Here is a 23,516-nt window from a genome sequence, read left to right on the forward strand (position 1 = left end):
CTGGTTTCAGGCCTGGCCACGGCACTGAGACGGCCTTGGTCGCCTTGGTGGATGACCTCCGTAGGGAACTGGACAGGGGGAGTGTGACCCTGCTGGTTCTCATGGACATCTCAGCGGCTTTCGATACCATCAATCATGGTATCCTTCTGGGACGACTCTCCGGGATGGGTCCAAGGGGCACGGTTCTGTCGTGGCTCCAGTCGTCCCAGAAGGATACCATGATCAATGGTATCGAAAGCCGCTGAGATGTCCAAGAGGACCAACAGGGTCACACTCCCCATGTCCAGCTCTCTATGGAGGTCATCCACCAAGGCGACCAAAGTGCCTCCAAGGCCCATCCCAGAGAGTCGTCCCAGAAGGATACCATGATCGATGGTATCGAAAGCCACTGAGATGTCCAAGAGGACCAACAGAGTCACACTCCCCCTGTCCAGCTCTCTACGGAGGTCATCCACCAAGGCAACAGGGAGTGTGACCCTATTGGTCCTCTTGGACATCTCAGCGGCTTTCAATACCATCGATCATGGTCTCCTTTTGGGTCGACTCTCTGGGATGGGTCTCGGGGGCACGGTTTTGTCATGGCTCTGGTCCTTCCTGGAGGGACGAACCCAGATGGTGAAGCTGGGAGATGCCTGCTCGGACCCCTGGCCGTTGACCTGTGGGGTCCCGCAAGGCTCTATTTTATCTCCCATGCTTTTTAACATCTACATGAAACTGCTAGGAGAGGTCATCCGGAGTTTTGGAGTTGGGTGTCATCTCTACGCAGATGACACAGAACTCTATTACTCTTTTCCAATCAAACCCTCCAGTAGGTTGAGTTAGTCAAGTGTGGTCCAGGTCCATCATCAGTGAAGGTCACAGTTCCCTTCATTGAGGGTGAACTACAACTCTCACTATGACGAGTCAGTCCCCTCAAACCCTCCAGTAGGTTGAGTTAGTCAAGTGTGGTCCAGGTCCATCATCAGTGAAGGTCACAGTTCCCTTCATTGCGGGGGAACTACAACTCTCACTATGACGAGTCAGTCCCCTCAAACCCTCCAGTAGGTTGAGTTAGTCAAGTATGGTCCAGGTCCATCATCAGTGAAGGTCACAGTTCCCTTCATTGAGGGTGAACTACAACTCTCACTATGACGAGTCAGTCCCCTCAAACCCTCCAGTAGGTTGAGTTAGTCAAGTGTGGTCCAGGTCCATCATCAGTGAAGGTCACAGTTCCCTTCATTGAGGGTGAACTACAACTCTCACTATGACGAGTCAGTCCCCTCAAACCCTCCAGTAGGTTGAGTTAGTCAAGTGTGGTCCAGGTCCATCATCAGTGAAGGTCACAGTTCCCTTCATTGAGGGTGAACTACAACTCTCACTATGACGAGTCAGTCCCCTCAAACCCTCCAGTAGGTTGAGTTAGTCAAGTGTGGTCCAGGTCCATCATCAGTGAAGTTCACAGTTCCCTTCATTGCGGGTGAACTACAACTCTCACTATGACGAGTCAGTCCCCTCAAACCCTCCAGTAGGTTGAGTTAGTCAAGTGTGGTCCAGGTCCATCATCAGTGAAGGTCACAGTTCCCTTCATTGAGGGTGAACTACAACTCTCACTATGACGAGTCAGTCCCCTCAAACCCTCCAGTAGGTTGAGTTAGTCAAGTGTGGTCCAGGTCCATCATCAGTGAAGGTCACAGTTCCCTTCATTGAGGGTGAACTACAACTCTCACTATGACGAGTCAGTCCCCTCAAACCCTCCAGTAGGTTGAGTTAGTCAAGTGTGGTCCAGGTCCATCATCAGTGAAGGTCACAGTTCCCTTCATTGAGGGTGAACTACAACTCTCACTATGACGAGTCAGTCCCCTCAAACCCTCCAGTAGGTTGAGTTAGTCAAGTGTGGTCCAGGTCCATCATCAGTGAAGGTCACAGTTCCCTTCATTGAGGGTGAACTACAACTCTCACTATGACGAGTCAGTCCCCTCAAACCCTCCAGTAGGTTGAGTTAGTCAAGTGTGGTCCAGGTCCATCATCAGTGAAGGTCACACTTCCCTTCATTGAGGGTGAACTACAACTCTCACTATGACGAGTCAGTCCCCTCAAACCCTCCAATAGGTTGAGTTAGTCAAGTGTGGTCCAGGTCCATCATCGGTGAAGGTCACAGTTCCCTTCATTGAGGGTGAACTACAACTCTCACTATGACGAGTCAGTCCCCTCAAACCCTCCAGTAGGTTGAGTTAGTCAAGTGTGGTCCAGGTCCATCATCGGTGGAGGTCACAGTTCCCTTCATTGAGGGTGAACTACAACTCTCACTATGACGAGTCAGTCCCCTCAAACCCTCCAGTAGGTTGAGTTAGTCAAGTGTGGTCCAGGTCCATCATCGGTGGAGGTCACAGTTCCCTTCATTGAGGGTGAACTACAACTCTCACTGTGACGAGTCAGTCCCCTCAAACCCTCCAGTAGGTTGAGTTACTCAAGTGTGGTCCAGGTCCATCATCGGTGGAGGTCACAGTTTCCTTTGTTGTGGGTGAACTACAACTCCCACTATGACGAGTCAGTGCCCTCAAAACCCTCCAGTAGGTTGAGTTACTCAAGTGTGGTCCATGTCCCTCATTGGTGGAGGTCATTGTTTCCTTCCTTGTGGGTGAACTACAACTCCCAGAAAGAAAGACCAATTCCCCCCAAACCCCTCAAGTAATCAAATCCTGGCATATCAGGTCTGTGTGACAAGCCTGGTCCAGGTCCAACTTGGCCTAGAGTATGTAATTAGACACATGCCGTCAGCCCTCCATGTTTGCAGATTTAATTATTCACGGATTTGATGGGAAAATGTCCTCTCTAGGAACTAAAGACTGCCAGAGAGAACACCTTCCAAGGAATTTTCTTCCCTCCCTCCTTCCTTCCTTCCTTCCTTCCTTCCTTCCTTCCTTCCTTCCTTCCGTCTTTCCTTCCTTCCTTTATCCCCTCCTCCTTCCCTCCTTCCCCTTCCTTCCTCCCCTTCCTGCTTCCCCATTTCTTCCTTCCTTTTTTCCTCCTTCTCTTCCCGCTTTCTCCCTTCTTCCCCTTATCCTTCCTTCCTCCTTCCCTACCCTCAACCTTTTCCTCTCATCTTCCTCCCTCCCTCTCTCCTTCTTCCTTCCTTCCTTCCTTCCTTCCTTCCTTCCTTCCTTCCTCTCTCCCTCTCTCCCTCCCTACCCTCCTCCCTTTTCCTCTCATCTTCCTCCCTCCCTTCTCCATTCTTTCCTTCCTTCCTCCTTCCTTCCTTCCTTCCTCCTTCCCTACCCTCCCTTTTCCTCTCATCTTCTTCCTTCCTTCCTTCCTTCCTTCCTTCCTCCTTCCCTATCTGCCTCCCTCTTACTCTCATCTTCCTCCCTCCTTCCTTCTCCATTCTTTCCTTCCTTCCTTCCTTCCTTCCTTCCTCCTTCCTTCCTTCCTTCCTTCCTTCCTTCCTTCCTTCCTTCCTCCTTCCCTATCCTCCTCCCTCTTACTCTCATCTTCCTCCCTCCTTCCTTCTCCATTCTTTCCTTCCTTCCTTCCTTCCTTCCTTCCTTCCTCCTTCCTTCCTTCCTTCCTTCCTCCTTCCCTACCCTCCTCCCTCTTCCTCTCATCTTCCTTCCTTCCTCCTTCCCTACCCTTCTCCCTTTTCCTCTCATCTTCCTCCCTCCCTCCCTCCCTCCCTCCCTCCCTTTCTTCCCTGCCCTTCTCCCTTTTTCTCTCATCTTCTTCTCTCCTTCCTCCTTCCTCCTCTCTTTTCTCCCTCCCTCCCTTCCTCCTTCCCTACCCTCCTCCCTGTTCCTCTTATCTTCCTCCCTCCTCCCTCCCTCCTTCCTTCCTTCCTTCCTTCTTCCTTCCCTACCCTCCCCGTTTTCCTCTTCTCTTCCTTCCTCCTTCCTCCTTTTTCCTCCTTTCTTATTTCCTTCCTTCCTTCCTTCCTTCCTTCCTTCCTTCCTCCCTCCTTCCCTACCCTTCTCCCTTTTCTCTCATCTTCCTCTCTCCTTCCTCCTTCCTCCTCTCTTTCCTCCCTCCCTTCCTCCCTCCCTTTCTTCCTCTCTTCTTCCCCTTTCTTCCTCCCTTCTTCCCCTTATCTTCCTCCCTCCTTCTCTCTTTCCTCCCCCTCCCTCCCTTCTTCCCCTTTTTTCCTCCCTCCTTCCTGCTCCCTTCCTTCTTTCCTTCTCCTTCCTTCCTTCCTCCTTATCTTCCTCCCTCCTCCCTTCTTTCCTTCCCCCTTCCTTCCTTCCTTCCTGTCCTGGGGTGGGAGTCCCAAGGGTGGGGCCTTGTGGTTTCAGGAGGGGCTTCCTTCCAGGTTGCACTCGGTGGGGTTTCTTCCGTCGCACGCTCTGGGCCCCAAAGAAGGGGCGAGGTGGTCCCGGTCGAAGAGGCCGTGGGCGTCCAGGAGGCAGAGGGAGAAGTGCCGGTCGCAGGAACACGCGTTCGCCTCGCACCACGAAGAGCGGTTCGCCATCCCTGCCGCCCAGGGAAGGAAAGGAGGAAGCGTCAGCAAGGAGACAGGCCACACCAAAATGGCCGCCATTTTGGAAACAGAAAAGAAGGACGGAAGACAGAAACAGAGAGGAAGAAAGAAGGGAAGGAAGGAAGGAAGGAAGGAAGGAAGTTAAGAGGGAAAGAAGGAAGGAAGTTAAGAGAGAAGGAAGGAAGGAAGTTTAGAGAGAAAGGAGGAAGGGAGTGAGTAAGTGAGAAAGAAGGAAGGAAGGAAGGAGGGAAAGAAAGAAGGAAAGAAGGAAATTGAGAGAGAAAGAAGGAAGGGAGTGAGTGAGAAAGAAAAAGAAGGAAGGAAGGAAGGAAGGAAGGAAGGAAGGAAGGAAGGAAAAAAGTAAATTGAGAGAGAAAGAAGAAAGGGAGTGAGTGAGAAAGAAAAAGAAGGAAGGAAGGAAGGAAGGAAGGAAGGAAGGAAGGAAAGAAGGAATTTGAGAGAGAAAGAAGAAAGGGAGTGAGTGAGAAAGAAAAAGAAAGAAGGAAGGAAGGAAGGAAGGAGGGAAAGAAAGAAGGAAAGAAGGAAATTGAGAGAGAGAGAAGAAAGGGAGTGAGTGAGAAAGAAAGAAGGAAAGGAAGGAAGGAAAGATGCAAGTTAAGAGAGAAAGAAGGGAAGTTTAGAGAGAAAGGAGGGAGTGAGTGAGTGAGGAAGAAAGAAGGAAGGAAGGAAGGAGGGAAAGAAAGAAGGAAAGAAGGAAATTGAGAGAGAAAGAAGAAAGGGAGTGAGAAAAAATGAAAGAAGGAAGGAAGGAAGGAAGGAAGGAAGGAAGGAATTTGAGAGAGAAAGAAGAAAGGGAGTGAGTGAGAAAGAAAAAGAAGGAAGGAAGGAAGGAAATTGAGAGAGGAAGAAGGAAGGGAGTGAGTGAGAAAGAAAAAGAAATAAGGAAGGAAGGGAGGAAGGAAAGAAGGAAATTGAGAGAGGAAGAAGGAAGGGAGTGAGTGAGAAAGAAAAAGATATAGAAGAAGAATTTAGAAGAAAAAGAAATAAGGAAGGAAAGAAGGAAAGAAGGAAAGAAGGAAATTGAGAGAGGAAGAAGGAAGGGAGGGAGGGAGTGAGTGAGAAAGAAAGTATGAAAGAAAGAAGGAAATTGAGAGAGAAAGAAGGAAGGGTGTGAGTGAGAAAGAAAAGGAAAGAAGGAAAGAAGGAAGGAAGTTAAGAGAGAAGGAAGGAAGGAAGGAAGGAAGGAAGGAAGGAAGGAAGGGAAGGAGGAAAAAAGGAGAGGAAGTGTCAGCAAGGAGACAGGCCACACCAAAATGGCCACCATTTTGAGAATGAATCAACCACCATGTCTGTCGGGAAGAAAGAACAATGGAAGACGGAAGCAGAGAGAAAGAAGGGAGTGAGAAAGAAAGAAAGAAAGAAAGAAAGAAAAAGAAAGAAGGAAGGAAGGAAGGAAGGAAGGAAGGAAGGAAGGAAGGAAGGAAGTTAAGAGAGAAGGAAGGAAGGGAGGAAAGGAGATGAAGTATCAGCAAGGAGACAAGCTGCCCCAAAATGGCTGTCATCTTGAGAAGAATTCAACCACCATATCTAATAAGAAAAAAGGAAGGAAGGAAGGAAGGAAGGGGAAAGGAAAGAAGTTAAGAGAGAGGGAAGGAAGGAAATAAGGAAGGAGAAGAAGCATCAGCAAAGAGACAGGCCACCTATTTTGAGAAGTAATTGTCCACCAGAGAGGAAGAAGGAAGGGTAAAAGGAATGAAGGAAGGAAGGAAAGAAGTGAAGAGAGAGAAGGAAGGAAATGAAGAAGGAAGGAATTGAAGAGAGAGGAAGGAAAGAAAGGAGGTAAGAAGGAAGTGAGGAAGGTAGGAAAGAAGTGAAAAGAGAGAAGGAAGGAAGCAAAGAGAGAGAAGGGAGAGAAGAAGGAAGTGAATAGAGAGAAGGAAGGAAGGAAGGGAATAAAGACTCACAGCATTCAACGTTTTCTCCGTCGTAAATATACTTATAGCTGATGGCTTTGGCGTCAAAGAAAAAGAAGAAAGGGGGTGAGTGAGAAAGAAAAAGAAGGAAGGAAGGAAGGAAGGAAGGAAGGAAGGAAGGAAGGAAGGAAGGAAGGAAAAAAGTAAATATAGGGAGAAAGAAAAAAGGGAGTGAGTGTGAAAGAAAAAGAAAGAAGGAAGGAAGGAAGGAGGGAAGGAAGGAAGGAAAGAAAGAAGGAAAGAAGGAAATTGAGAGAGAAAGAAGAAAGGGAGTGAGTGAGAAAGAAAGAAGGAAAGAAAGGAAGGAAGGAAAGAAGCAAGTTAAGAGAGAAAGAAGGGAAGTTTAGAGAGAAAGGAGGAAGGGAGTGAGTGAGTGAGGAAGAAAGAAGGAAGGAAGGAAGGAGGGAAGGAAGGAAGGAAAGAAGGAAATTGAGAGAGAAAGAAGAAAGGGAGTGAGTGAGAAAGAAAGAAGGAAAGAAAGGAAGGAAAGAAGCAAGTTAAGAGAGAAAGAAGGGAAGTTTAGAGAGAAAGGAGGAAGGGAGTGAGTGAGTGAGGAAGAAAGAAGGAAGGAAGGAAGGAGGGAAAGAAAGAAGGAAAGAAGGAAATTGAGAGAGAAAGAAGAAAGGGAGTGAGTGAGAAAGAAAGAAGGAAAGAAAGGAAGGAAAGAAGCAAGTTAAGAGAGAAAGAAGGGAAGTTTAGAGAGAAAGGAGGAAGGGAGTGAGTGAGTGAGGAAGAAAGAAGGAAGGAAGGAAGGAGGGAAAGAAAGAAGGAAAGAAGGAAATTGAGAGAGAAAGAAAAAAGGGAGTGAGTGAGAAAAAATGAAAGAAGGAAGGAAGGAAGGAAGGAAGGAAAGAAGGAATTTGAGAGAGAAAGAAGAAAGGGAGTGAGTGAGAAAGAAAAAGAAGGAAGGAAGGAAGGAAAGAAGGAAATTGAGAGAGGAAGAAGGAAGGGAGTGAGTGAGAAAGAAAAAGAAATAAGGAAGGAAGGAAGAAGGAAAGAAAGAAGGAAATTGAGAGAGGAAGAAGGAAGGGAGTGAGTGAGAAAGAAAAAGATATAGAAGAAGAATATAGAAGAAAAAGAAATAAGGAAGGAAGGAAGGAAGGAAATTGAGAGAGGAAGAAGGAAGGGAGGGAGGGAGTGAGAAAGAAAGAAAGTATGAAAGAAAGAAGGAAATTGAGAGAGAAAGAAGGAAGGGTGTGAGTGAGAAAGAAAAAGAAAGAAGGAAAGAAGGAAGGAAGTTAAGAGAGAAGGAAGGAAGGAAGGAAGGAAGGGGAAAGGAAAGAAGTTAAGAGAGAGCGAAGGAAGGAAATAAGGAAGGAGAGGAAGAATCAGCAAAGAGACAGGCCACCTATTTTGAGAAGTAATTGTCCACCAGAGAGGAAGAAGGAAGGGTAAAAGGAATGAAGGAAGGGAGGAAAGAAGTGAAGAGAGAGAAGGAAGGAAATGAAGAAGGAAGGAATTGAAGAGAGAAGGAAGGAAAGAAAGGAGGTAAGAAGGAAGTGAGGAAGGTAGGAAAGAAGTGAAAAGAGAGAAGGAAGGAAGCAAAGAGAGAGAAGGGAGAGAAGAAGGAAGTGAATAGAGAGAAGGAAGGAAGGAAGGAAGGGAATAAAGACTCACAGCATTCAACGTTTTCTCCGTCGTAAATATATTTATAGCTGATGGCTTTGGCGTCACACCTGGAAAGCTTCAAAACCTCGTAGCAGCAGTTGAGGATCTGGCAGCACCTGAAAATGGAAAATATATATATGTCAGGCTGTAGGATCTATATAGCAATATTGAATAACCACTCACAAGCTGGTTTTGCTTTGAAATGGATATAGGATCATAGAATCAAAGAGTTGGAAGAGACCTCCTGGGCCATCCAGTCCAACCCCATTCTGCCAAGAAGCAGGAATATTGCATTCAAATCACCCCTGACAGATGGCCATCCAGCCTCTGCTTAAAAGCTTCCAAAGAAGGAGCCTCCACCACACTCCGGGGCAGAGAGTTCCACTGCTGAATGGCTCTCACAGTCAGGAAGTTCTTCCTAATGTTCAGATGGAATCTCCTCTCTTGTAGTTTGAAGCCATTGTTCCATTGCATCCTAGTCTCCAAGGAAGCAGAAGCTTGCTCCCTCCTCCTCCCTGCGGCTTCCTCTCACATATTTATACATGGCTATCATATCTCCTCTCAGCCTTCTCTTCTTCAGGCTAAACATGCCCAGTTCCCTAAGCCGCTCCTCGTAGGGCTTGTTCTCCAGACCCTTGATCATTTTAGTCACCCTCCTCTGGACACATTCCAGCTTGTCAATATCTCTCTTGAATTGTGATGCCCAGAACTGGACACAGTATTCCAGATGTGGTCTAACCAAAGCAGAATAGAGGGGTAGCATGACTTCCTTAGATCTAGACACTATGCTCCTATTGATGCCTGAGGCCAAAATCCCATTGGCTTTTTTTGCCGCCACATCACATTGTTGGCTCATGTTTAACTTGTTGTCCACGAGGACTCCAAGATCTTTTTCACACGTACTGCTCTCGAGCCAGGCATTGTCCCCCATTCTGTATCTTTGCATTTCATTTTTTCTGCCAAAGTGGAGTATCTTGCATTTGTCACTGTTGAACTTCATTTTGTTAGTTTTGGCCCATCTCTCTAATCTGTCAAGATCGTTTTGAATTCTGCTCCGGTCCTCTGGACTATTGGCTATCCCTCCCAATTTGGTGTCGTCTGCAAACTTGATGATCCTGCCTTCTCGCCCTTCATCTAAGTCGTTAATAAAGATGTTGAACAGGACCGGGCCCAGGACGGAACCCTGCTTGTGGCTATTTGTTTGAATTCTTCTTTGGTGATTTCTCCCTTTTTCCACTTCTTGTGCACGTCTCTTTTGTGTCTTAACCCTTCATCTAAGTCATTAATAAAGATGTTGAACAGGACCGGGCCCAGGACGGAACCCTGCTTGTGGCTATTTGTTTGAATTCTTCTTTGGTGATTTCTCCCTTTTTCCACTTCTTGTGCACGTCTCTTTTGTGTCTTAACCCTTCATCTAAGTCATTAATAAAAATGTTGAACAGGACCGGGCCCAGGACGGAACCCTGCTGTGGCACTCCACTTGTCACTTCTTTCCAAGATGAAGAGGAAGCATTAGTGAGCACTCTCTGTGTTCGTCCACTTAACCAATTCCAGATCCACCTCACCGTAGTTTTGCCTAGCCCACATTGGACTAGTTTCCTTGCCAGAAGGTCATGGGGGACCTTGTCGAAGGCCTTCCTGAAATCCAGACACGCTACATCCACGGCATTCTCCGCATCTACCCAGCTTGTGACTCTATCGAAGAAAGAGATCAGATTAGTCCGGCATGACTTGTTTTTGATAAATCCATGTTGACTCTTAGCGATGACTGCATTTGTTTCTAAGTGTTTGCAGACCGCTTCCTTCACAATCTTTTCCAGAATCTTGCCCGGTATCGACGTGAGGCTGACCGGACGGTAGTTGTTTGGGTCGTCCTTTTTTCCCTTCTTGAAGATTGGGACCACATTGGCCCTCCTCCAATCTGCTGGAACTTCTCCCGTTCTCCAAGAACTCTCAAAGATGGTTGCCAATGGTTCCGAAATGACTTCCGCTCGTTGCTTCAATACTCTGGGGTGGAGTTGATCTGGTCCTGAAAGGGGACTTGAACTCATTAAGAGCGGCCAGGTATTCCTGGACGACTTCTTTCCCAATTTGGGGTTGGATGTCCTCCAATCCCTCACCCACTCCATCTTGCTGAGGTTGAAGACTCTCTTTTTGTGAGAAGACCGAGGCAAAGAAGGCATTAAGTAGTTCTGCCTTTTCCCTGTCCCCTGCTTCAGCCAGGATGATTCAGTCAGGATGTCACGGAGGGAATTTGTGATGACTTCATGCCGTCAGAAACTGACTCCTGACAATATAATAATAATTTAATAATAATAACAGAAAACGAACAATCAAGGTGAAGATGAAAGTGAAAGAGAAGATTGAGATTAAGTTGAAGATGGAGATGAAGACAGAAATATCAAGCTAGGGATTAAGATCAAGGTGGAAATGGAGAACAAGATGAAAGTGGAGATGGAGATTGTGAAGAAGGTGGAGATGAAGAAGATGGAGATCATGAAGATGGAGATGAAGGCTGTGAAAGTGAAGATCAAAATGAAAGTGAATATGGAGATCGAGATGGAGATCAAAGTGAAAATGAAGATGAAACTCAAGATGGAGATCAAAATGAAAGTGAAGATGAAGATGGAGATCGGATTGAAAGTGAAGGTGGAGATCGAGATGGAGATCAGAATGAAAGTGAAGATGAAGCTCAAGATGGAGAACAGAATGAAAGTCAAGATAAAGATAGACATGGAGATCACAATGGAAGTCAAGATGGAGATCGAGATGGGAGATGGGAATGAAAGTGAAGATGGAGATGGAGATCAGAATGAAAGTGAAGATGGAGATCAAGATGGAGATCAGAATGAAAGTGAAGATCGAGATCGAGATGGAGATCGGAATGAAAGTGAAGATGGAGATCGAGATGGAGATGAGAATGAAAGAGAAGATGAAGATCGAGATGGAGATCAGAATGAAAGTCAAGATTAAGATTAAGATGGAAATCAGAATGAAAGTGAAGATGGAGATCAAGATGAAAATGAAGATGAAACTCAAGATGGTGATCAAAATGAAAGTGAAGATGGAGATGGAGATCGGATTGAACGTGAAGATGAAGATCGAGATGGAGATCGGAATGAAAGTGAAGATGAAGATCGAGATGGAGATCGGAATGAAAGTGAAGATGGAGATCGAGATGGGGATCGGAATGAAAGTCAAGATCGAGATCAAGATGGAGGTCAGAATGAAAGAGAAAATGAAGCTCAAGATGGAGAACAAAATGAAAGTCAAGATGAAGATCGACATGGAAATCAGAATGAAAGTGAAGATGAACATCAACATGGAAATCAAAATGAAAGTGAAGATGGAGATCAAGATGAAAATGAAGATGAAACTCAAGATGGTGATCAAAATGAAAGTGAAGATGGAGATGGAGATCGGATTGAATGTGAAGATGAAGATTGAGATGATGATCGGAATGAAAGTGAAGATGAAGCTCAAGATGGAGAACAGAATGAAAGTCAAGATAAAGATAGATATGGAGATCACAATGGAAGTCAAGATGGAGATCGAAATGGGAGATGGGAATGAAAGTGAAGATGAAGATGGAGATTGGAATGAAGGTGAAGATGAAGATCGAGATGGAGATTGGAAGGAAAGTGAAGATGAAGATCAAGATGGAGATCGGAAGGAAAGTGAAGATCGAGATCAAGATGGAGATCAGAATGAAAGTGAAAATGAAGCTCAAGATGGAGATGAGAATGAAAGTCAAGATGAAGATCGACATGGAGATCAGAATGAAAGTGAAGTTGAAAATTAAGATGGAAATCAAAATGAAAGTGAAGATGGAGATCGGGATGGAGATCAAGATGAAAATGAAGATGAACTCAAGATGGAGATCAAAATGAAAGTGAAGATGATGAAGATCGTATTGAAAGTGAAGATGGAAATCAAAATGGAGACCAAGATTAAAATAAAGATGGAGATTGAGATGGAAATCAAGATGAAAGTGAAGATGGAGATCGAGATGGAGATCAGAATGAAAGTCAAGATGAAGATCGAGATGGAGATGAGAATGAAAGTGAAGATGAAGATCGAGATGGAGATGAGAATGAAAGTGAAGATGAAGATCGAGATGGAGATGAGAATGAAAGTGAAGATGAAGATCGAGATGGAGATGGGAATGAAAGTGAAGATGGAGATCAAGATGGAGATGAGAATGAAAGTGAAGATGAAGATCTCCATCTCGATCTCCATCTTCACTTTCATTCCGATCTCCATCGAGATGGAGATGAGAATGAAAGTGAAGATGGAGATCGAGATGGAGATGAGAATGAAAGTGAAGATGAAGATCGAGATGGAGATGAGAATGAAAGTGAAGATGGAGATCGAGATGGAGATGAGAATGAAAGTGAAAATGAAGATCGAGATGGAGATGAGAATGAAAGTGAAGATGGAGATCGAGATGGAGATGAGAATGAAAGTGAAGATGGAGATCGAGATGGAGATCGGAATGAAAGTGAAGATGGAGATCGAGATGGAGATTGGAATGAAAGTGAAGATGGAGATCGAGATGGAGATGAGAATGAAAGTGAAGATGAAGATGGAGATGGAGATGAGAATGAAAGTGAAGATGGAGATGGAGATGAGAATGAAAGTGAAGATGGAGATCGAGATGGAGATGAGAATGAAAGTGAAGATGGAGATGGAGATGGAGATCGGAATGAAAGTGAAGATGGAGATCGAGATGGAGATTGGAATGAAAGTGAAGATGGAGATCGAGATGGAGATGAGAATGAAAGTGAAGATGAAGATCGAGATGGAGATGAGAATGAAAGTGAAGATGGAGATCGAGATGGAGATGAGAATGAAAGTGAAGATGGAGATCGAGATGGAGATGAGAATGAAAGTGAAGATGGAGATCGAGATGGAGATGAGAATGAAAGTGGAGATGGAGATCGAGATGGAGATCGGAATGAAAGTGAAGATGGAGATCGAGATGGAGATCGGAATGAAAGTGAAGATGGAGATCGAGATGGAGATCAGAATGAAAGTGAAGATGGAGATCGAGATGGAGATCGGAATGAAAGTGAAGATGGAGATCGAGATGGAGATGAGAATGAAAGTGAAGATGGAGATCGAGATGGAGATGAGAATGAAAGTGAAGATGAAGATCGAGATGGAGATGAGAATGAAAGTGAAGATGGAGATCGAGGTGGAGATGAGAATGAAAGTGAAGATGAAGATCGAGATGGAGAAGAGAATGAAAGAGAAGATGGAGATCGAGATGGAGATCAGAATGAAAGTGAAGATGGAGATCGAGATGGAGATCGGAATGAAAGTGAAGATGGAGATCGAGATGGAGATGAGAATGAAAGTGAAGATGGAGATCGAGATGGAGATGAGAATGAAAGTGAAGATGAAGATCGAGATGGAGATGAGAATGAAAGTGAAGATGGAGATCGAGGTGGAGATGAGAATGAAAGTGAAGATGGAGATCGAGATGGAGATGAGAATGAAAGTGAAGATGGAGATCGAGATGGAGATGAGAATGAAAGTGAAGATGGAGATCGAGATGGAGATGAGAATGAAAGTGAAGATGAAGATCGAGATGGAGAAGAGAATGAAAGAGAAGATGGAGATCGAGATGGAGATCAGAATGAAAGTGAAGATGGAGATCGAGGTGGAGATGAGAATGAAAGTGAAGATGGAGATCGAGATGGAGATGAGAATGAAAGTGAAGATATAGATCGAGATGGAGATGAGAATGAAAGTGAAGATGGAGATCGAGGTGGAGATGAGAATGAAAGTGAAGATGGAGATCGAGATGGAGATGAGAATGAAAGTGAAGATGGAGATCGAGATGGAGATGAGAATGAAAGTGAAGATGGAGATCGAGATGGAGATGAGAATGAAAGTGAAGATGAAGATCGAGATGGAGAAGAGAATGAAAGAGAAGATGGAGATCGAGATGGAGATCAGAATGAAAGTGAAGATGGAGATCGAGATGGAGATCGGAATGAAAGTGAAGATGGAGATCGAGATGGAGATGAGAATGAAAGTGAAGATGGAGATCGAGATGGAGATGAGAATGAAAGTGAAGATGAAGATCGAGATGGAGATGAGAATGAAAGTGAAGATGGAGATCGAGGTGGAGATGAGAATGAAAGTGAAGATGGAGATCGAGATGGAGATGAGAATGAAAGTGAAGATGGAGATCGAGATGGAGATGAGAATGAAAGTGAAGATGGAGATCGAGATGGAGATGAGAATGAAAGTGAAGATGAAGATCGAGATGGAGATGAGAATGAAAGTGAAGATGGAGATCGAGGTGGAGATGAGAATGAAAGTGAAGATGGAGATCGAGATGGAGATGAGAATGAAAGTGAAGATGGAGATCGAGATGGAGATGAGAATGAAAGTGAAGATATAGATCGAGATGGAGATCGGAATGAAAGTGAAGATGGAGATCGAGATGGAGATGAGAATGAAAGTGAAGATGAAGATCAAGATGGAGATGAGAATGAAAGTGAAGATGGAGATCGAGGTGGAGATGAGAATGAAAGTGAAGATGAAGATCGAGATGGAGAAGAGAATGAAAGAGAAGATGGAGATCGAGATGGAGATCAGAATGAAAGTGAAGATGGAGATCGAGATGGAGATGAGAATGAAAGTGAAGATGGAGATCGAGATGGAGATGAGAATGAAAGTGAAGATGAAGATCGAGATGGAGATGAGAATGAAAGTGAAGATGGAGATCGAGATGGAGATGAGAATGAAAGTGAAGATGGAGATCGAGGTGGAGATGAGAATGAAAGTGAAGATGGAGATCGAGATGGAGATGAGAATGAAAGTGAAGATGGAGATCGAGATGGAGATGAGAATGAAAGTGAAGATATAGATCGAGATGGAGATCGGAATGAAAGTGAAGATGGAGATCGAGATGGAGATGAGAATGAAAGTGAAGATGAAGATCAAGATGGAGATGAGAATGAAAGTGAAGATGGAGATCGAGATGGAGATGAGAATGAAAGTGAAGATGAAGATCGAGATGGAGAAGAGAATGAAAGAGAAGATGGAGATCGAGATGGAGATCAGAATGAAAGTGAAGATGGAGATCGAGATGGAGATCGGAATGAAAGTGAAGATGGAGATCGAGATGGAGATGAGAATGAAAGTGAAGATGGAGATCGAGATGGAGATGAGAATGAAAGTGAAGATGAAGATCGAGATGGAGATGAGAATGAAAGTGAAGATGGAGATCGAGGTGGAGATGAGAATGAAAGTGAAGATGGAGATCGAGATGGAGATGAGAATGAAAGTGAAGATGGAGATCGAGATGGAGATGAGAATGAAAGTGAAGATGGAGATCGAGATGGAGATGAGAATGAAAGTGAAGATGAAGATCGAGATGGAGAAGAGAATGAAAGAGAAGATGGAGATCGAGATGGAGATCAGAATGAAAGTGAAGATGGAGATCGAGGTGGAGATGAGAATGAAAGTGAAGATGGAGATCGAGATGGAGATGAGAATGAAAGTGAAGATATAGATCGAGATGGAGATGAGAATGAAAGTGAAGATGGAGATCGAGGTGGAGATGAGAATGAAAGTGAAGATGGAGATCGAGATGGAGATGAGAATGAAAGTGAAGATGGAGATCGAGATGGAGATGAGAATGAAAGTGAAGATGGAGATCGAGATGGAGATGAGAATGAAAGTGAAGATGAAGATCGAGATGGAGATGAGAATGAAAGTGAAGATGGAGATCGAGGTGGAGATGAGAATGAAAGTGAAGATGGAGATCGAGATGGAGATGAGAATGAAAGTGAAGATGGAGATCGAGATGGAGATGAGAATGAAAGTGAAGATATAGATCGAGATGGAGATGAGAATGAAAGTGAAGATGGAGATCGAGATGGAGATGAGAATGAAAGTGAAGATGAAGATCAAGATGGAGATGAGAATGAAAGTGAAGATGGAGATCGAGGTGGAGATGAGAATGAAAGTGAAGATGAAGATCGAGATGGAGAAGAGAATGAAAGAGAAGATGGAGATCGAGATGGAGATCAGAATGAAAGTGAAGATGGAGATCGAGATGGAGATCGGAATGAAAGTGAAGATGGAGATCGAGATGGAGATGAGAATGAAAGTGAAGATGGAGATCGAGATGGAGATGAGAATGAAAGTGAAGATGAAGATCGAGATGGAGATGAGAATGAAAGTGAAGATGGAGATCGAGATGGAGATGAGAATGAAAGTGAAGATGGAGATCGAGGTGGAGATGAGAATGAAAGTGAAGATGGAGATCGAGATGGAGATGAGAATGAAAGTGAAGATGGAGATCGAGATGGAGATGAGAATGAAAGTGAAGATATAGATCGAGATGGAGATCGGAATGAAAGTGAAGATGGAGATCGAGATGGAGATGAGAATGAAAGTGAAGATGAAGATCAAGATGGAGATGAGAATGAAAGTGAAGATGGAGATCGAGGTGGAGATGAGAATGAAAGTGAAGATGAAGATCGAGATGGAGAAGAGAATGAAAGAGAAGATGGAGATCGAGATGGAGATCAGAATGAAAGTGAAGATGGAGATCGAGATGGAGATCGGAATGAAAGTGAAGATGGAGATCGAGATGGAGATGAGAATGAAAGTGAAGATGGAGATCGAGATGGAGATGAGAATGAAAGTGAAGATGAAGATCGAGATGGAGATGAGAATGAAAGTGAAGATGGAGATCGAGGTGGAGATGAGAATGAAAGTGAAGATGGAGATCGAGATGGAGATGAGAATGAAAGTGAAGATGGAGATCGAGATGGAGATGAGAATGAAAGTGAAGATGGAGATCGAGATGGAGATGAGAATGAAAGTGAAGATGAAGATCGAGATGGAGAAGAGAATGAAAGAGAAGATGGAGATCGAGATGGAGATCAGAATGAAAGTGAAGATGGAGATCGAGGTGGAGATGAGAATGAAAGTGAAGATGGAGATCGAGATGGAGATGAGAATGAAAGTGAAGATATAGATCGAGATGGAGATGAGAATGAAAGTGAAGATGGAGATCGAGGTGGAGATGAGAATGAAAGTGAAGATGGAGATCGAGATGGAGATGAGAATGAAAGTGAAGATGGAGATCGAGATGGAGATGAGAATGAAAGTGAAGATGGAGATCGAGATGGAGATGAGAATGAAAGTGAAGATGAAGATCGAGATGGAGAAGAGAATGAAAGAGAAGATGGAGATCGAGATGGAGATCGGAATGAAAGTGAAGATGGAGATCGAGATGGAGATCGGAATGAAAGTGAAGATGGAGATCGAGATGGAGATGAGAATGAAAGTGAAGATGGAGATCGAGATGGAGATGAGAATGAAAGTGAAGATGAAGATCGAGATGGAGATGAGAATGAAAGTGAAGATGGAGATCGAGGTGGAGATGAGAATGAAAGTGAAGATGGAGATCGAGATGGAGATGAGAATGAAAGTGAAGATGGAGATCGAGATGGAGATGAGAATGAAAGTGAAGATGGAGATCGAGATGGAAATGAGAATGAAAGTGAAGATGAAGATCGAGATGGAGATGAGAATGAAAGTGAAGATGGAGATCGAGGTGGAGATGAGAATGAAAGTGAAGATGGAGATCGAGATGGAGATGAGAATGAAAGTGAAGATGGAGATCGAGATGGAGATGAGAATGAAAGTGAAGATATAGATCGAGATGGAGATCGGAATGAAAGTGAAGATGGAGATCGAGATGGAGATGAGAATGAAAGTGAAGATGAAGATCAAGATGGAGATGAGAATGAAAGTGAAGATGGAGATCGAGATGGAGATGAGAATGAAAGTGAAGATGGAGATCGAGATGGAGATGAGAATGAAAGTGAAGATGAAGATCGAGATGGAGATGAGAATGAAAGTGAAGATGGAGATCGAGGTGGAGATGAGAATGAAAGTGAAGATGGAGATCGAGATGGAGATGAGAATGAAAGTGAAGATGGAGATTGAGATGGAGATGAGAATGAAAGAGAAGATGAAGATCGAGATGGAGATGAGAATGAAAGTGAAGATGGAGATTGAGATGGAGATGAGAATGAAAGAGAAGATGGAGATCGAGATGGAGATCGGATTGAAAGTGAAGATGGAGATCGAGATGGAGATGAGAATGAAAGTGAAGATGAAGATCGAGATGGAGATGAGAATGAAAGTGAAGATGGAGATCGAGATGGAGATGAGAATGAAAGTGAAGATGAAGATCGAGATGGAGATGAGAATGAAAGTGAAGATGAAGATCGAGATGGAGATCGGAATGAAAGTGAAGATGGAGATCGAGATGGAGATCGGATTGAAAGTGAAGATGGAGATCGGAATGAAAGTGAAGATGGAGATCGAGATGGAGATCGGAATGAAAGTGAAGATGGAGATCGAGATGGAGATCGGAATGAAAGTGAAGATGGAGATCGAGATGGAGATCGGAATGAAAGTGAAGATGGAGATCGAGATGGAGATGAGAATGAAAGTGAAGATGGAGATCGAGATGGAGATCGGAATGAAAGTGAAGATGGAGATCGAGATGGAGATGAGAATGAAAGTGAAGATGAAGATCGAGATGGAGATCGGAATGAAAGTGAAGATGGAGATCGAGATGGAGATCGGATTGATAGTGAAGATGAAGATCGAGATGGAGATGAGAATGAAAGTGGAGATGGAGATGGAGATGAGAATGAAAGTGAAGATGGAGATCGAGATGGAGATCGGAATGAAAGTGAAGATGGAGATCGAGATGGAGATCGGAATGAAAGTGAAGATGGAGATCGAGATGGAGATGAGAATGAAAGTGAAGATGGAGATCGAGATGGAGATGAGAATGAAAGTGAAGATGGAGATCGAGATGGAGATGAGAATGAAAGTGAAGATGAAGATCGAGATGGAGATCGGAATGAAAGTGAAGATGGAGATCGAGATGGAGATCGGATTGATAGTGAAGATGAAGATCGAGATGGAGATGAGAATGAAAGTGGAGATGGAGATGGAGATGAGAATGAAAGTGAAGATGGAGATCGAGATGGAGATCGGAATGAAAGTGAAGATGGAGATCGAGATGGAGATGAGAATGAAAGTGAAGATGAAGATCGAGATGGAGATGAGAATGAAAGTGAAGATGGAGATCGAGATGGAGATCGGAATGAAAGTGAAGATGGAGATGGAGATGGAGATCGGAATGAAAGTGAAGATGGAGATCGAGATGGAGATCGGAATGAAAGTGAAGATGGAGATCGAGATGGAGATCGGAATGAAAGTGAAGATGGAGATCGAGATGGAGATTGGAATGAAAGTGAAGATGGAGATCGAGATGGAGATGAGAATGAAAGTGAAGATGAAGATCGAGATGGAGATGAGAATGAAAGTGAAGATGGAGATCGAGATGGAGATGAGAATGAAAGTGAAGATGGAGATGGAGATGGAGATGAGAATGAAAGTGAAGATGAAGATCGGGATGGAGATTGGAATGAAAGTGAAGATGGAGATGGAGATGGAGATGAGAATGAAAGAGAAGATGGAGATCGAGATGGAGATCGGAATGAAAGTGAAGATGGAGATCCAGATGGAGATGAGAATGAAAGTGAAGATGGAGATCGAGATGGAGATGAGAATGAAAGTGAAGATGGAGATGAGAATGAAAGTGAAGATGAAGATCGGGATGGAGATTGGAATGAAAGTGAAGATGGAGATGGAGATGAGAATGAAAGTGAAGATGGAGATCGAGATGGAGATGAGAATGAAAGAGAAGATGAAGATTGAGGAGGGTCCCGATTCTAAGCGCATCATGCGTGCCCTGCTATGTACATATCGATGTAGTCCTTGGGTTCTCCGCTGCCCAGGCCTTCAGTCCCGCAATAGCAACCATAGGATCGGAAGAGGCTCCCATTCACTTTGACCACATCCGTCACCATCTTTTCACGGTCTTCCTCCTTTCCAGGAACAGTGGAAACAGCTAGGAAAAAGGGAGAGAACACACACACATATTCGGGGACATCCCAGTGTTCCTTACTCTCTCCACTGGTTTGAAATTATAATTATAATATTTTATATTACATGTAATATTACGAATAATATGACTATATAATGGTGTAGTACAATATAGTAATATATAATACTGATATTGTACTATGCTAATAATATAATATAATATTTATAATATTATATTATACAATATAATAATAATAATAATAATAATATGATATTATAACTATATATTTTATATTACATGTATTTTTACTAATAATATTACTATATAATGGTGTAGAAATATATATTATTGATATTGTACTATTCTAATCATTCTAGATAATATAATATAATATATTCTATATAATATAATATAATATATATACATATAATATTTCGTCCGGGGACAATTTTCTCGTAGATTGTATGGGTTTCCTCCACCACAGACATCCCAGTGTCCCTTACTCTCTCCACTGGTGTGGAATTATAATAGTTTATATTACTAATAATATCACTATATAATGGTGTAGTACAATATAGTAATATATAATGCTGATGTTGTACTATGATAATAATATAATATAATATAATAATTATACAATACTACTAATAATATGATATTATAATTACATATTTTATATTACACGTAATATTACTAATAATATCACTATATAATGGTGTAGTACAATATACATATACATATAATATTTCATCCAGGGAAAAATTATGAAATAATATTTCATAGTATTTAATATTACATGTAATATTACTAATAATATTACTATTTATGTGTTTCCTCCACCACAGACATCCCAGTGTTCCTTACTCTCACCACTGGTGTGGAATTATAATTATATTATAATAATATAATATAATATAATATATATAAATATAATATTTCATTCGGAGACAATTTCCTCCTAGATTTTATGTGTTTCCTCCCCCACAGACACCCCAGTGTTCCTTACTCTCTCCACTGGTGTGGAATATATATTATATACATATAATATTTCATTCAGGGACAATTCCTTCCTAGATTTTATGTGTTTCCGCCCCCACAGACATCCCAGTGTTCCTTACTCTCTCCATTGGTGTGGAATTATAATTACAATGTTTTATAGGCTTTTCAACAAGGACAATTCCATCCTAGATTGTATGTGTTTCCTCCACCATGGCCATCCCAGTGTTCCTTACCCTCTCCATTGGCATCATGAATATGTCCAAGAGCTCTGTTAATGTCCTCCACCAACACAACACTGCCCACCACCCAAGGGAAGGCTTTCATACAGGGACAATTCCATCCTAGATTGTATGTGTTTCCTCCACCACGGGCATCCCAGTATTCCTTACTCTCTCCATTGGCGCCATGAACATGTCCAAGAGCTTTGCTACTGTCCTCCACCAGCACCACACTTCCCACCACCCAATCTAGGGGACAATTCAATCCTAGATTGTATGTGTTTCCTCCACCAAGGGCATCCCAATGTTCCTTACCCTCTCCACTGGCATCATGAATATGAGCTCTGCTACTGTCCTCCACCAACACAACACTGCCCACCAACACAATACTGTCCAAGAGCTCTGCTACTGTCCTCCACCAACACAACACTGCCCACCACCCAAGGGAAGGCTTTCATACAGGGACAATTCCATCCTAGATTGTATGTGTTTCCTCCACCACGGGCATCCCAGTGTTCCTTACTCTCTCCATTGGCGCCATGAACATGTCCAAGAGCTCTGCTGATGTCCTCCACCAGCACCACACTTCCCACCACCCAATCTAGGGGACAATTCAATCCTAGATTGTATGTGTTTCCTCCACCACGGGCATCCCAGTATTCCTTACTCTCTCCATTGGCGCCATGAACATGTCCAAGAGCTCTGCTGATGTCCTCCACCAGCACCACACTTCCCACCACCCAATCTAGGGGACAATTCAATCCTAGATTGTATGTGTTTCCTCCACCAAGGGCATCCCAGTGTTCCTTACTCTCTCCATTGGCGCCATGAACATGTCCAAGAGCTCTGCTGATGTCCTCCACCAACACAACACTGCCCACCACCCAAGGGAAGGCTTTCCTACGGGGACAATTCCATCCTAGATTGTATGTGTTTCCTCCACCAAGGGCATCCCAATGTTCCTTACCCTCTCCACTGGCATCATGAATATGAGCTCTGCTACTGTCCTCCACCAACACAACACTGCCCACCACCCAAGGGAAGGCTTTCATACAGGGACAATTCCATCCTAGATTGTATGTGTTTCCTCCACCACGGGCATCCCAGTGTTCCTTACTCTCTCCATTGGCGCCATGAACATGTCCAAGAGCTCTGCTGATGTCCTCCACCAGCACCACACTTCCCACCACCCAATCTAGGGGACAATTCAATCCTAGATTGTATGTGTTTCCTCCACCTGGGCATCCCAGTGTTCCTTACCCTCTCCATTGGCATCATGAATATGTCCAAGAGCTCTGCTACTGTCCTCCACCAACACAACACTGCCCACCACCCAAGGGAAGGCTTTCCTATGGGGACAATTCCATCCTAGATTGTATGTGTTTCCTCCACCACGGGCATCCCAGTGTTCCTTACTCTCTCCACTGGTGTGGAATTATAATTACAATGTTTTATATTACATGTAATATTACTAATAATAAAAAAAACGTAATAATAATAAATATCAAATCAGAATATGATCGATATTCTAATGTAAATATAATTCTCTCACACCAGAAGCGACTTGTAGTTTCTCAAGTCGCTCCTGACACGACAAATAAATACTATGATAGTTTGTCGTTACTTACAAAGGACGACGATCACCATTTGAAACAAGGACGTCCTCCCCATTCTTCGTAAATATAAACAAACAAACAAACAAACCAATAATAATAATAATAATAATAATAATAATAATAATAATAATTTCTCTGGGCTCTTCTCGATTCGATTCCTCCGTTCAGGACTGAACTTTCCGAAACTCTCTCTAATTATAATTTCCATCCCCGAAACTGGAAAATCTAGTTTGCTCCGGAGGCGGCGGCATAAATAGAAGTAATGTATTCCGTTCCTTGATTCAATGTCCTGATGTTCCAGATGGGAACGAGACCCTTTGAAACGGTGTTTCTCGACCTTGACGTTTGGGAGTTGTAGTTGCGGGGATTTATAGTTCACCTACAATCAAAGAGCGTTCTGAACCCCACCAATGACGGAATTGGACCAAACTTGGCACACAGAACTCCCATGATCAACGGAAAACACTGGAAGGGTTTGGTGGGCATTGACCTTGAGTTTGGGAGTTGTAGTTCACCTACATCCAGAGAGTGCTGTGGACTCAAACAATGAAGGATCTGGACCAAACTTGGTACGAATACTCAATATGCCCAAAGGTAAACACTGGTGGAGTTTGAGGGAAAATAGGTCTTGCCATTTGGGAGTTGTAGTTGCTGGGATTTATAGTTCACCTGCAATCAAAGAGCAAGGAGTAGTTCACCTACATCCAGAGAGCGCTGTGGACTCAAACAATGATGGATCTGGACCAAACT

At 43.5% G+C, this 23,516-nt stretch overlaps 1 protein-coding gene across 1 annotated transcript; it reads right to left on the bottom strand.

Moving 5' to 3' along the window:
* Nucleotides 1–4,255: 4,255 nt before the first annotated feature.
* LOC137097784 (basic phospholipase A2 homolog 2-like) lies at nucleotides 4,256–22,821 on the bottom strand. The gene is made up of 4 exons (XM_067472916.1): nucleotides 22,779–22,821; nucleotides 19,810–19,957; nucleotides 7,996–8,102; nucleotides 4,256–4,437 (listed from the first exon to the last, which is right to left on the bottom strand). Exons 1-4 carry the CDS (start codon nucleotides 22,819–22,821, stop codon nucleotides 4,256–4,258), a joined length of 480 nt encoding a protein of 159 aa, XP_067329017.1.
* Between the last annotated feature and the right edge of the window lie 695 nt (nucleotides 22,822–23,516).

Source organism: Anolis sagrei, chromosome 13 (genome assembly GCF_037176765.1).
Source record: "Anolis sagrei isolate rAnoSag1 chromosome 13, rAnoSag1.mat, whole genome shotgun sequence".
Lineage (NCBI taxonomy): Eukaryota > Metazoa > Chordata > Lepidosauria > Squamata > Dactyloidae > Anolis > Anolis sagrei.

Bases quoted from the DNA above. Each gene is read 5' to 3' on its own strand.
- LOC137097784 (XM_067472916.1), bottom strand. From the start codon at position 22,821: ATGGGGAGGACGTCCTTGTTTCAAATGGTGATCGTCGTCCTTT. The intron at 19,958-22,778 runs GTAAGTAACGAC...CCTTTTTCCTAG, and splicing joins AATGGTGATCGTCGTCCTTT to CTGTTTCCACTGTTCCTGGA. The intron at 8,103-19,809 runs GTACATAGCAGG...TTCCATTTTCAG, and splicing joins CCCAAGGACTACATCGATAT to GTGCTGCCAGATCCTCAACT.